General features: G+C 41.1%; 1 protein-coding gene across 2 annotated transcripts in view; it reads left to right on the top strand.

Annotated features, from left to right (window-relative positions):
- The window catches only part of LOC117884452 (aromatase), a 47315-nt gene that overhangs the window by 27945 nt on the left and 4490 nt on the right, over nucleotides 1-14880 (top strand). For both annotated transcript variants that reach the window (XM_034784867.1, XM_034784866.1), the window contains 6 exons: nucleotides 164-318; nucleotides 4178-4354; nucleotides 5244-5358; nucleotides 9337-9451; nucleotides 10140-10302; nucleotides 13929-14170. In XM_034784867.1, coding sequence (XP_034640758.1) covers nucleotides 164-318; nucleotides 4178-4354; nucleotides 5244-5358; nucleotides 9337-9451; nucleotides 10140-10302; nucleotides 13929-14170 — 967 coding nt within the window. The remainder of the gene's footprint in view (nucleotides 1-163; nucleotides 319-4177; nucleotides 4355-5243; nucleotides 5359-9336; nucleotides 9452-10139; nucleotides 10303-13928; nucleotides 14171-14880) is intronic.

The following is a 14880-nucleotide window of genomic DNA, read 5'->3' as shown; positions in this document are numbered from 1 at the left end:
TGAAGAAGAATCTCCGGAACTTCTTCTTCACTTGCATCTGAAGAAGTGAGGTTCTTACCCACGAAAGCTTATGCTCCCAGTACTTCTGTTAGTCTCAAAGGTGCCACAGGACCCTCAAATTAAAGAGAGATCTACAAAAGGCTTTTTTCTTTTCCTTTCCCAGATCCTCCAGTATCTTCCATGTAATGAAACATGGGCAATATATCTGTAGATTTGGAAGCAAGCTTGGGTTACAGTGCATTGGCATGCATGAAAATGGTATTATATTTAATAATAACCCAGCACTCTGGAGAGAAATTCGACCTTTTTTCACCAAAGGTAAATTATTATGTATTTCTCTATTTACCACATCTACTGTAACATATATTTTGTGCTTATGAAATGCTGGGATTGGCATTTTGTGTGTAAGTATAAGGAGCCATTTTTCCTTCTCTGACTCTCCCCCTCCCCCCCCCCCCCCCCCCAAATATTTCAGTCGTCTTTCCTCCCCCATCTGGATTCTCATGACACTAAAGAAGGACTTGCAATAACTTTGTAAATTCCTAATTTCCTCTAAGCAAATGCTAATTATGTCCCACAAGACAGATTTGAATATGTTTACATTTGTGGCCCAGTGTTCATCTTAATTCAAGTGGCAATTTTGTAAGAATATTTATTTAACTAAAAGGTTCTGTATTCCAACTTCAATTGATTTCAAAGAAACTTCTCTCCTACTGTAATTTAAAATGTGTTAATCATTTCTAAATGAATTTAAGAGCACTGTGCAGCAGGAATAATTGTTTTAGAATATTGAAAATCAGGGAAGTAACAGGGTCAACTGAGAATATCAACTTACTTGCTCTGTAACACAGCCCAAACTCAAAAAGGAAATCCTGAGGTATTATGACAATACTAAACGATGGGGCCCAGATCTGCAGCAGTATTTAGATGCTTAACTCCCACTGAAATTAATGGATGTTAAGTGCCTAAATTCCTTTAAGAATCTGGGCCTGAAGCTTCATTTTAGGGCTGTACCACCTTTGTAATTTTGGGCTCATATGGTATCAACATTCCTAAACTGTCAGTTTTCAATTGTAGACTTTTTATAATGTTTGGGGGTCATTTGAACCTAACAACTGTAATGATTCCAACAAAACTTGCAGTTTTCTTAACAAAACCACTGAGTTTCAATAGTTCCCTCATTACTTTGTCCTTCTGCAACCCCCCATAATTCAAGAAAGGCTGTGGGCTCGCTGCTACTGCACAGCTCCCTGGAATGATTTTGGGGCCTGATTTAAGAAGCTGAAAAGACACCAAGTATTAATGTGCCATCATTCTAAGTTTTTCTGTACTATTTTTCTGCCACCTCCTGTTTTGGGTTTTTGTCCCACATCTGCATCCTAGTGGACATTGTTGCTGAAAAAATCAGCTGGTTCCAACTGGCATAAGATTTTGGTTCGATTGGTCTACTTCGTCCTGGGCTAGTATACATCTAATTACACAAATGTTCACCAACTGAGTTAGTCTGGACCTCCTCGCCTCCCATTCACCACTGTATCAATCACCTGTCCCAATATATGATAGCTTAACATCCTTGAGGCAACTAGAGAAATTGCTTACATTGAAGAGTAGAGTAAGCATTTAGTGCATGATTTTCAAACACACTCAGAATTGGCATAATTCTACTCCCATTAAATGAACTGTAAAATTCTCTGACTTCTTAGGAGCAAAGTTAACTACTGCTCCTAAGAAATCCCACCCATAACATTTTTAGGTTGGAATAAATGGTCATTTTTCACAGTGGAGAGAGATAAATAGTGGGGTTCCCCCAAGCATCTGTACTGGGATCAGTGCTTTTCAACACATTCATTAATGATTAGGGCCCTACCAAATTCACAGTCCATTTTGGTCAATTTCATGGTCATAGGATTTTAAAAAAGCTATTTAAATCTGAAATGTCACTGTGTTGTAACTGTCGAGGTCCTGACCCAAAAAGGGGTGGGGGGTGGTGTTGGTGTTTCCACAAGGTTATTGTAGGGGGGATTGTGATAGAGCTACCCATACTTCTGCACTGCCTTCAAAGCTGGGCAGCTGGAGAGTGGCGGCTGGTGGCTGGGAGGCCAGCTCTGAAGGCAGAGCCACCACCAGCAGCACACAGAAGTAAGGATGGCATAGTATGGTATTGCCATCCTTACTTCTGTGCTGCTGCCTGCAGACCTTGGCCCTCAGTCAGCAGCCACCACTCTCCAACCATCCAGGTCTGAAGGTAGTAGCACAGAAGTAAGGGTGGCAATACCATGACACCCCCCCCCCCAAATAACCTTGCGACCTCCCTGCAATGCCCTTTTGGGTCAGGACCCCCAATTGCAGAAACCTGGTCTCCCCCATAAAATCCCTATAGTATAGGGTAAAAGCACACAAGACCACATTTCACCAGGGAAGACTAGATTTCACAGTCCATGATGCATTTTTCATGGCCATGAATTTGGTAGGGCCCTATTGATCTAGAAAACAAGGTTAAAAAGTGAGGTGGCAAAGTTTGCAGCTGATACAAAATTACTCAAGATAGTAACAGTGAAGAGTTACAAAGGGATCTCACAAAATTTGGTGACTGGGCAACAAAATGGCACATGATATTCAATGTTAAGTGTAAAGTAATGCACATTGGAAAACATAATTCCAACTAAACATACAAAATGATGGGGTCTAAATTAGCTGCTACCACTCAATAAAAAGATCTTGGTGCTAGTATAGATAGTTCTCTGAAAACATTTGCTCAATGGGCAGTGGCAGTCAAAATGTTAGGAACTATTAGGAAAAGAATAGATAAGACAGAAAATATCAATGCTACTCTATAAATCCATGGTATACTCCTACCTAGAACACTGAATGCAGTTCTGGTCACCCTGTATCAAATATATTAGAACTGGAAAAAGTACAGAGAATGGCAACAAATTATTAGGGGAATGGAACAACTTCCATATAAGAGAGAGTGAAAAGACTGGGACTGTGCAGGAAAAAAGAGACGACTAAGGAGGGATATGATAGATGTCTATAAAATCATGAATGGTGTGGAGAGTGTGTTATCTACCCCTTCACATAACACAGGAGCCGGGGTCACCCAATGAAATTAATAGGCAGCAGGTTTAAAACACACGTAAGACAGTACTTCACGTAACAGTCAACCTGTGGAACTCTGTCAGTGGATGTTGTGAAGGCCAAAAGAATAACTGGGTTCAAAAGAGAATTAGATAAGTTCATGGAGAATAGGTCAGGGATGCAACCCCACACTCTGGGTGTCCCTAAGCCTCTGACTGCCAGAAACTGCAACTAGATGGATCACTCAAAAATTGCCATATTCTGTTCATTCTCTCTGAAGCATCTGATACTTGCCATTGTCAGAAGACAGGGTACTGGGCTAGACAGACCATTGGTCTGAGCCAGAATGGCCATTCTTATGTTCTTTTAATGCAATATAGCATCTGGTAGTAAGATAGACAAGCCTCCATGTGGCTGGCTAGCTTTCTACAGACCACCAGCAAGTGCTCTGTAGACAACTTATAGTCCATGTGAAAACAACTGCCCTGGCAAAAATCAGAAGATACCTTTAGAAACAATATAGTCTAGATGAAAGTCTACTGGAATTTTATAGAAAGTGGGCAGATGACAAGGTAAATGTTCTTACTAGAGCTTTGTTAAAATTAGAAAATAGAGAAGAATTAAATAGAATTTGGTTTATGTAGCATCTTTCATACTCAGGATATTCCAAGTTGTTTTACTAAATCATGACAGGGGCTGACCACCACCGATACTGAAGTCAATGTGAGTTGTTGCCCAGCTCCTTTCTAAATCTGGCCATTTACTCAGGTGCATAAATATGGATCCAAGTATCTAACAAAGGCATCGAGGATTGAAAATTCCAGCTTAATTAAGCCTCACCACTGTTAACTATTATAATAGTAATGGCTGGGGAATGGGAGCGTATATTTGCTTTGATTTTACATTTTGCTATTTTAATCAATATGTCCAAAGTGGGACTTAAAATCAGAGGATAGGTTACAAAGCTAAAAATTATAAAAATATTGTATTCCAATTATTTTGGTTACATAATCTGTTACAACTTTATTGCCACTGGGTGGATAATACAAGTAACATGAAAGTTAAACAACCTTCTGACTATTTTATATGTACATTTCAGCTTTGTCTGGTCCAGGTCTCGTGCGTATGATAGCAATTTGTGTTGAATCAACGAAAGACCATCTGGACAGATTGGAGGATGTGACAGCTGGACTGGGAAACATCAATGTGCTGAATTTTATGAGACAGATCACACTGGACACTTCTAACAAACTCTTTCTAGGGATCCCTTTGGATGGTACAGATAACATTCTTATCTCACACTGGGTCCCCTTTTAAGGTGCATATTCATGCAAAATTTCCCATTGCCATTAATGGGGAGTTTTGCCTGAGTAAGTACATCAGGGTCTGGCTCAAATATTCAGTTTTTAATAACACTGTCAGATTTGATTGCAATTAATTCTAATCATGAGCAAGAGCTTAAAACGGTGTTTAAACACCTGTAGTCAGTTTTTAAGCCTGACAAGACCCCTGTATCGAGAAGTAGCATCTGCATCTCGACAGTTGAGCTAGTTTTCCAGTGTTCCTAGCAATCACAATATAGTCAAAGTAATCCACTCTTTATGTTTGCAGCATGCCCACAATAGAGGACGCACCAAATTGCCAGCTGCAGAATGTTTGTTGGCAGACAAAAGTTTATGAAATCTGCAAAACGAGGTTTCCATGTATCTAGCAGGCACCTATCCCAAGATTATATTCACTTAAGAGTCAGAATAAACTTCCCACTGAGCTAAACTTTCACCTGCAAGTTTTCCACTCATTTGTAATCTCCCACCCACCCCCACTCCACTTGTGTGGGAGATGACTTGGCATTGGTTGTCACATTGCAGCCTCCTTTCAGCTGAAGAGCCTTGGTTTTTACAAAGAGCTGCACAATCTGCACAGGACTCTAAAAATATTTCATGCTGCTATTTATCACATATTAAAACAAAGTATTTGAATGTCAGTCATGACAATGCCATGGCAGTAAAAGAGAAATATGATGATATTAAAACCCTACTTTTAAGACCTGATCAGGCTCCCATTGACTTCAGCAGGAGCAGGCCTTCATTGTGTAGCTTAGGCTGACATTTATGTGAACTAGCTATTGAAATTTACATTTTACATTGGTTTTTTTTAATTTTCAGAAAATGCCATTGTGCTTAAAATTCAGAACTACTTTGATGCTTGGCAAGCACTTTTGTTGAAACCTGACATCTTCTTTAAGATTTCTTGGCTGTACAAGAAATATGAAAAGTCAGTGTAAGTATCAACAGTTTTACAAATCACCTGAATAACATAGATCCTTCCTTCCTAGAGTCACTCTTGCTTGTCAGTTTTCTGTCTGTTTTTAAAAATGAATGAGGGACCATTCAGTTTAATTCAATTTAGTCCTGGTTTCTCTGCTGAGACACACATTAGTGCTAACGCAGGTGTAAAACTCAAAATCACCAGTTCACTTCACACAGGCAATGACATGCCATCTTATGGTATCTGCTTTCACTTACTACCTAAGCAACTAGGGTTCCAATAGTAACCTAGAAGGCTGACAGTTCCTTGAGTCAGCAAGTCCTTTTTATAGTCATGGCAATATAGTGAATGTTAAGTTAGCGAGTCAGTATAATCTTGCTTGTTGGTGCTTATATCTTTGCCAAAATTCTTCATTTCAGATTTAAACTTAGCATTTATCATGCTGGTTGTCATCTCAGATGGATCTTTTCCCTCAAATAGGAACATGTTAGTTTTGCCATCTTTCTTTTTAAAGTTGACAAACAAAAAAAAAAAAAACAACCAAAACCTTTTCCACTGAGTTTTCATGGTCTCCTTTGTTTTCCTCTACCAAAAGATGACTGATTATAAAACAAACTGGCAGCACTTCTTCCTTACTTGGACTGATGTCCTTGACTAGTCTGATAAAATACTCGCTATAAAGCATATGCAATAAGTACTTTTCATACTGTTGTGTCACAAGGACTTAGCCTTTCTTCCCTAAAATCCTCTATCTACCCTGGTGGAAATCCTGTCCCCAGGGAAGTCAATGGCAAAATTCACATAGAAGGGGAAATCCTGTCTCCAGTCAATCTCTAAAATACCAACATTAGTCACTACACAATGGTATGTATGATACCAGAGCTTTACTCAATATGTCTTACGGAGATAACTGTGGTGGCTCAGATACTGCTAGATGGCAACTAGAGGCAATTGTTAAAATTTAAGTGGCCACTACTTCCTACTGTGAATGTGACAGACTCCTGAACCTAAAGTGAACTGAATTTGAGAACTGTAGCATACCAGGGTTTCCCATAGGTTTCCGATTCAACTGGAAGGGAAGACCATGCATTATCAAGACTTCCTACATAAAGTACTTCACACACATTGTATCAACTACAGAAAGTTTAATCCCTCTACAATGGCTCTATAATTATACATAAAATAAGTGTGCCTTTTTGGGGATTCCCCTGGTCACAAAGAAGGCAGTCAAATTTCACACTGGAAAAACCTCAAATATAGTGCTGGTAAAACACACCCACCCACAATAGAAAGTGTCATTTTTCATCATCATTTTTACTGGGCATATCCTAAATATTTCAAGATTTTTCAAAAATCTAAATTCCAACCAATTATATAGCCAGGTAAAAACCCCAAAATAAATTCCATGAAAACATTGCTGTCTTTCTTAGTTGTGTTTTACTGGTAAAAAAAAATCAACAAAATTTTGCAAAACTATTGTTTACATTTTAAATTTGGGAAACTTTGACCAACTCTACCAACTATGGGCCATTTCCTCTAACTGTCTAACCCTAACCAGCATCAGTCCTTACATATTCCAAATGTGTTATCATGGCCTAATGATGAAAACAATATGGTTCAGCCTTAGAAGAAATCCACCTTTGAGAAATGTCAATAGTAACTTCCTAAACAACATTAAGGCTATGTCTATGCTTGCAGAGTTTTTGCTCTGTTCATTTCAATGGTGATAGTGAACCGGTGAAAGAGAAGCACTGGTTTGTGTAATCAACACTCTGATGCCTGTGGAAGTTACGTTTGCAGCACTTCCATCTCCGATGACAGCGGCACACTGAGGGCAACAATCTCACTGTACAACTCTCTCCATTTTGACGATAGGCCTTATGGGAAGGAGGGGTGATCCTGGGGCATCCTGGGTCCCTGCACAGCCTCCTGTCCCCAAACACTGATCAGCTCCTGTAGCTCAGCATTGCTTAGGGTTACCATATTTCAAAAAAGAGGACGGGGGGGGGAGGCCTACCCTAGCCCCATCCCCACCCTGCCCCCATCCACTTCCTCCCACTTCCCCACCCTAACTGCCCCCCTAGGACCTTACCCCCTACCTGTCCCCTGATTGATTGCCCCGACCCTTATCCACACCCCCGCTCCCAGACAGACCCCCAGGACTCCCATGCCCATCCAACCACTCCCTGTGCCCTGACTGCCCACCCAGAGCTCCCAACCCATCTACCCCACCCCCACTCCATGTCCCCTGAGTGCTCCGACCACTTTCCACACCCCTGACAGGCCCCCCCAGAACCTCCAATCCATCCAACCCCCCCCCGCCCCTTCTCCAACCCCCTGGCTCCCTTACCGTGCTGCTCCGCAGCAGACTCCAGGGGGCATCTGGACACAGCCACAACTGGCTCAGAGGGCCTGGGAGTGGGGAGACATTAATGGGGGGACCCCCCAAGGCCTCTAACCATCATCTGTCTGGGGCTTTTTTTTTTTTTTTTTAAATCTTCCCCAAAATCTATCCCCCAGCACCAGGCTGGGCACAGCTACTGCTGCCAGGCATCCTTTCCATCGATTAAGTACCCCGCAGTCACCCTCCCCCTGCCCCGGCTCCGTTCCAGTGAGGGCACGACGAGCCACCCACGAGGAAACAGACACCTGGGCTCCACACAGGCACTAAACTCTGTTTTCCCTGCTGCGGGGTGGTTCTCTCTCCCCTGCAAAAGCAGGTTAGAACAGCCATGCCCCGTCTCTCCCCAGGGAGCAGCACACTGGGCAGCAGGGGAGGGGAAGGAGCTCTAGAGCTGCCGGAGGCCGGCCGCCTGGCCAGTGATTTGAAGCTGCAGCAGGAGGAAAGGCTCTGGCTGCTAGAGCCCCATGCTAGTGGCTCAATCCAGCCGGCCGTCCTATCACCCGCGCCATGCTCTGCAGGGTGGGGAGAATGCTGGACATTTTAAGATATTTACAAATTCTCCCCCAGGCGCTATTTTTAACCTAAAAAGCCGGACATGTCCGGGAGAATCCGGACGAATGGTAACCCTAGCATTGCTCCAAGCAGGAGATCATTTGCTCCATAGAGCAGGCAGTCACCTGGCCAGATAAGTGAGCATTTGCCAAGAAAACAGGAAGGGGAGCTTCAGAGTTCCTGGGACTTTACAGGGGGACGGGTGGATGTCTGTTTACGTGGCAGCAGAGCTCCTGACCAGAGTAGTCATCTAGGTACTGTGGGATATCCTGCAGAGGCTAAAAGCTGTGTAAACAGGAAGAATGTGTTTTCACTTGCACATCACCATAAAAGCATCACCAGTAAGCGCTGTATGCCTCTCATGGAGGTGGTGAAACTTCTGAGTTTCACTGCAAAAAGTCACTGGCAAGTGTAGACGCTCCCACAGTTTTTGTGCAAAAAAGGGACTTTTCCTGCTTTAAATGACATGCCCTTAGTCACTCATATGAAGAGCAGAGCTTCTTTATCTCCTTTATGCTATCCTATAGAAAGAAAACAAGAGTTCAGTTGAAAGGAGTGAGCAATAAATGTAGAACAAATAAAAGGTAATACTACTTCATTCAGTATATAGTCAAGCTGTGAAATTCCTTGCCACGTTTTCATCAAGTCTAATTATGGTCATGAATTTTTTCCTTTCATGTACATCATTTTACAGTAAGCTGCCTGTTCTGTGGGTTTGCCCACCTTCCTCTGGATCAGCCTGTATTGGACCCTGCTAGAGACATATTACCTTACTTGATGGACCGATCTGCTCTGGCAGGGCAAATCTATGCTCCTATAGCTTCACTGTAAGAACAGCAGTCACTTTTCACTTCTCTAGAGGCAATCTGCCTTGTTTTACTGCTTCTCTACAGAATTATCCAAAGAATGTTTTTGGTTGTCTGTTTTATTATTAAATTTCTTGTCCAATATAGTCTTACATTTCCCATCCTGCATTACTAAGCACTAAAATATCTCAGACGTTTATAGATATACTGGGTTCTATCTGTTTTCAGGAAGGATTTGAAAGAAGCAATTGAAGTCTTAATAGAACAGAAACGACAGAGACTTTCCACTGTTGAAAAATTGGAAGAGCACATGGACTTTGCATCACAACTGATTTTTGCACAGGTATTGAGAATATGAATAAAATATGAATTTGTCCAAAATGCTCCTGTTACTGAGAACAAACTGGGATTTGTAACAGAGTTTGACTTAATCTATATAGCAGAAAGTAATGTCATTTAAAATGAATACAAATTAATTAGTGTTTGGAGCACCTCAACAAGGTTCCAGGCTTTGAATAATTGCATCAAAATGTTTGGTTGTTTGCCTGAACCTTTTCAGGTTATATCCACATGCCCAAAGCGCTCAAGCTCATACCCACATCTCCTCCAGCCTCTCCTTGGCCCATATATTTTCCATTTATATAAACACCTTTTTACTCCAAAGAATCCCCAAGTGCTTCAGAAATCATAATCATGCAGAATGTCTGCCAATCAAGTACACTCTGATGGAGCATAGCAAGTGAATGGTGTACAGTATGCTGCAGCAGAGTGAGTGGAGGAGGAATTTGGGCTAAGCACAAACCTCATACCCCAGGCAGGACATTGGTTTTCAGTGCTTCATCTGAGACACGCATGAAGTGGATATTACTTCTCTCTCCCAGTAGCATAAGGACTGAGTAAACTTTGATAGGACTTGAACCAGTTGCTTCAAGTGAGTCTACATATTCCACATTCTCCCCTTCTAGTTGACCTAAGAACCTTTGCTGAAGCTCAAGTTCAGCATTCAACATTTGCCCCCTTGAATTTTGTAGAGCCGTGGAGATCTGACTGGTGAGAATGTGAACCAGTGTGTGTTGGAGATGATGATAGCTGCACCTGACACACTGTCTGTGACTCTCTTCTTCATGCTAGTACTGATTGCAGAGCACCCTAAAGTGGAAGAGGATATGATGAAGGAAATCCAAGCTGTTATAGGTAAGGACTATCTATAAAGACAATGATGTTGGAAAATAATTATGCTTGAGTAGTGATCTAATCATTTTCCAGGAGAAAAATCTAAAGTTTATTTACTGTAAAGTGGGTGCAATAATTATCTTGCTGCATAATGTTGTAAAAAAAGGTCTTCTGAAGTAGCATTCAAAACTGAGTGGGGAAAAATAATAAAAGATAAACTACTAAGGAAATAATAAATTAGGATCAGAGGCAATCTGCTAGAATGATAGGACCAAATTCAGCCCAGTTACACCAGTATAAACCTGTAGTCACTTCACTGACCTCAGTGGAATTACTCTGGATTTACACTGGTGTAACTGAGAGCAGAAGCTGGTTCATGGTGCTTTTTAACCACCGGTACTGAACCATGAAATTAAGTATGATCTCTCCAGCTAAGCTGAGCTAACAACTATTCATATCATATTATCCCTGTATACATAGTATGCATAGGTAAAAAGCTGTTTAAAAATACTACATTCTCTCTGGAAATTTTGAAATTAAGAAATCTATCATGTGAATATTTTCTGCATAGTAGTTAAACCTTTCAAGTAATCAAACAAGCATTTGGAAAAAGGAGAGTCAGAATTTGCAAGTTGATCTATTAGTGGTAAGCTTAATATTTTATTTTGGATATGCAATACAATTAAGATATATGGACACTCCAAAAGATGAATCACCTGCCTTGTGAAAGTACCTCTCTAAGATACGGGTGAAGCTACATTTCTAATACTGAAATGAGGCCCCCATTCTGGGAAGCATCCCTCATCAGAGACCACTTTAGCAAGTGCTTAACTTCAGGCCTATCCTTAAATCCCAAAGAAATTAATGGGATTTAAGCATGTGCCTAAATACATCCTGAATGCATATGGATTTAAACATGTGCTTTCCTGACTTTGAGCACCTTAGTAGTAGAAAGTTGTAGATCAACTGGAGTAAGTTGAAACAAAAGCAACAAAAATGGTTAAATGGCTGAAGAGAGTGACTTGAGGATTTTTAAAACTCTGGTCCATTTTCTGGTCTCCTCTGTGGGTGCTAATGAATGGCAGACCCACAAATTATGTTAATATTTTAGTCCTTCTTTTCTTTAATTTCTCTTCCCTGCCTGAACAACAATGTAGATATTCATTGCATTCACTCTCATCCACCGGTATCTCTAGGCACTCTGCTCCTTTATTTTGGTTCTTTACATTGCTTTTAAAATCAAGTTTCATATCTGAAATAAGTAACACTTGTGCAAAACTATTTTAAGAATATTTTCAATGTTGTCCCAGAGCTTTAGCTAAATGTCACCTGTCACCTTTCTCCCCTCCAGCTAGCAAGCTGCATCTCTTATCTATCTTTATGTGGATGTCTGTCTTTCTAATTGGCCACAAGCCTTGTAACCCAAGGGAATCCAGCAAACTCTGCCCTTGTATGTTAAGTTAACACATTGATATCTAAGTGTTGAATCCCATGGGCCATACAAGAGTAACAACAGTTCTCATTAATATGTAGCTGAAAGGCCTCTTTTCACAACTATATACTTGGCTTCCTAGAAGCAGTCAGCTATAATTTAATGCCAAAAGGCAGCCTCATATCTATCAACTACAAAATGTCTCAGCAAAACCTACATGTGCCACAATGCATCAGACTGCTGAGTTTTCTAAAGTAAATTGTCTCCTATAATCTCATACACATCAGTGATTTACCCAGTCAGTGTTGTGTACCTTGGCGAGATGGTAAGTTTAATTAATTATTCTTTTACTAATACAGAGCTTTCCTCTCATATTAAGATCTAACCCCTGTTGCCTTAGGGTCCCATTTTTCAAAAAGACTTGTAATTTTGAAGGCACTCTCATTTGGGAAAGCACAAGATAGAGTTAAGACAGCAGGGAAGCTTTCAGAAATGTTTCTCTTGAACAAGTGACCGAAAGTTTACTTCTCCAAATGCTTAGCTTTCAAATGGTTCCAGTAATTGCCGGGATTTCAAAAAATTCCATGACTGTTTTCAAACCATTCCATTAAAGTTCACTGAAGAGGATAGAGAACTATAGTGGAACAGTGCAAAGATGACAAATAGGTTCAATGGTTAGCTAACTTTTTAAAAAATAAATGTTTTACTATAGGATAGTTGTAAAATTTGGGTGAGATTCACTGTCCCTTGCCCTGAGGGAGTACAAGTAGAGCTGGGCAGAGAAGGGTCCTTCCATTTTGTGGAGTTGAGATTTCCAAGTCTGGTTTTATTACAATCCAGAAGGAAAACCCAAAATTTTCCATGAAACATTTTCTGCTCATCTGTACAGGGAGCCCCCACTCTGAGACAGTCTGCCAGGTGGCCTGCTCCGGTGCAGAGCACCCTAGGAGTTTGGGCTGTCAAGGAGTTGAAATACTGGGAACCAAGGATTCCAGGCTCCCAGCTCCCCATCAGGGGAGGAAACCAGGAAGATTTCAGATGGAAACCTGCCTGGCAGGCATGTTTTGAAACCCCTGGCACATAGGCTTCCATCAGAATCCTGCCTGGTTTCCAGTGGAGTTTGATTTTTAATCAGCCCATCACCATGAAAGGTTTCAATTTTGTTTTAATCACAATTTGCCAATTCATCATTATTTTGGGAATTTTTTTCTGACCAGCCATAGTAGGGATCCTGCAGGTGTCTGGAAGGATCTCCTAGACTACACTTATTTGGTCCTCATCACTGTAAGGTAGATTGTCTACTGATGTCTGTCTAAGAGTGGATGGCCCAGAAGTGGGTATTGTACCACCTAAGGAACTCCTGGTTCCTGGCAGGAATTAAAGTCCTGATCCAATTTCTATTTAAATGAATGAATGTCTTTCCATTGACTCCCACAGGAGTTGAACCAGGGCTCGTCTACATGGTGCAGCAATGTTTCATAGTTTGAAAATCTTGAAATAGTACTACGTTAAAATCCACTAGGAAACTTCTAGAATGACCGAGCAGGGTCTACATGGACCCAATTAGTGCTCAACATGTTAGTAAGCTTTTGAAATCACACCTCCATAGTGCTCATTGTCCTATTGCGTAGAGAAACCTTCAGGTCTCAGCCCTGTTTTCCTGCCCTCCCCCACTAGTGCGACCCCTAAGAAAGGCAGGCAGTGGAAATGTCAATTGCCTTGCCTGTGTATGTATCCCCATATTTCGGGAAAGGGCCTTACTGGTGCACTGGAGGTGTAATTCACATGCACAGCCTGTGCCACATGTCAATGTATCTGGCCCTTCATCTTAAGAATCTATGGCATGTTAAATCAGTTTCGTACAAGGCCTTGATCCTGCTCCACTGAACTGAAGCAGTTTTGCTATTATCATCAATGACAGCAGGATTAGAGCCAGACTGTGTGGGAGAGGAGACTTGGATTTGGGGCAGATCACTTGATTAGTCATTTAGTGCCCACATGGGTAAACAGTTTGGCTGGCTTCTGTAGTATGAGGCTACACAAAGCCCAAGAACCCATAGACTCCTTGTCACCATGAATCCTGAAAGGAGACAGCATTTTTACTGAATGGAGGGATTTCCAAAACCATTCTGGCATCAACTGCAACATTTCAAATAGCAATCAGGTAAAATTAGAATAGCAAAATCAACTTCTTTCGTCTGCTTTATTCCTCAAGGTGACAGAGACGTACAGAGCAATGACATGTCGAACTTAAAGGTTGTGGAGAATTTTATTAATGAGAGTATGAGATACCAGCCAGTTGTGGATTTGGTCATGCGCAAGGCTTTACAAGATGATGTAATTGATGGCTATCCTGTGAAAAGGGGGACAAACATCATTCTGAACATCGGACGTATGCATAAGCTTGAATTCTTCCCAAAGCCTAATGAGTTTTCTCTTGAAAATTTTGAGAAGAATGTAAGTTTCCTGTCTTCTTTCTGATAGGGGATAGAGTATTATTTCTAATTAAAATGAAAAATGGGTCTCTCTCTTATTTGGATTAAGTCCTTTCCACAGGTCAATTTCTCGTTGTCCATGTAAGCACTTGGATGCACATCAGTTTTCATAGCACATTATAATTACTATGAGGGGCTCAATCATGCATGATGCTGAGCAATACAGCACCGCTCCAGCAAGTGCCTCAGTACAGGTTTAAGTTTAAGCACACAAGTAGTACTATCGGGGCTAGACTCCTCAGCAACTTGCAGGATTGGGCCCAATGTCAACTGCGATGTATGAACAGCAAAATTTAGTTGCAATCGCTTTTTATTATTAAAGGATCTTCCTTGGGCTTTTTTTTCTCCTATTGAGAATTTTGGTTTGTCATTAGTTAAATGGCTGCTTCTATAGAATCATAGAATATCAGGGTTGGAAGGGACTTCTGGAGGTCATATAGTCCAACCCCCTGCTCAAAGCAGGACCAATCCCCAACTAAATCCCCAAATGGCTCCCTCAAGGATTAAACTCACAACCCTGGGTTTAGCAGGCCAATGCTCAAACCACTGAGCTATCCCTCCCCCCTTAATTTCCATAGCTAGAAATTAGATTATCCAATAAGAGCTGTTTCAAGTGGTAAAAATCTATCAAAATAGAAGTGGGGGTTGTATTACTTATAACACAAATTATTT

This window comes from Trachemys scripta, chromosome 10 (genome assembly GCF_013100865.1).
Source record: "Trachemys scripta elegans isolate TJP31775 chromosome 10, CAS_Tse_1.0, whole genome shotgun sequence".
Lineage (NCBI taxonomy): Eukaryota > Metazoa > Chordata > Testudines > Emydidae > Trachemys > Trachemys scripta.
This window is presented reverse-complemented; position numbering and strand designations above follow the sequence as displayed.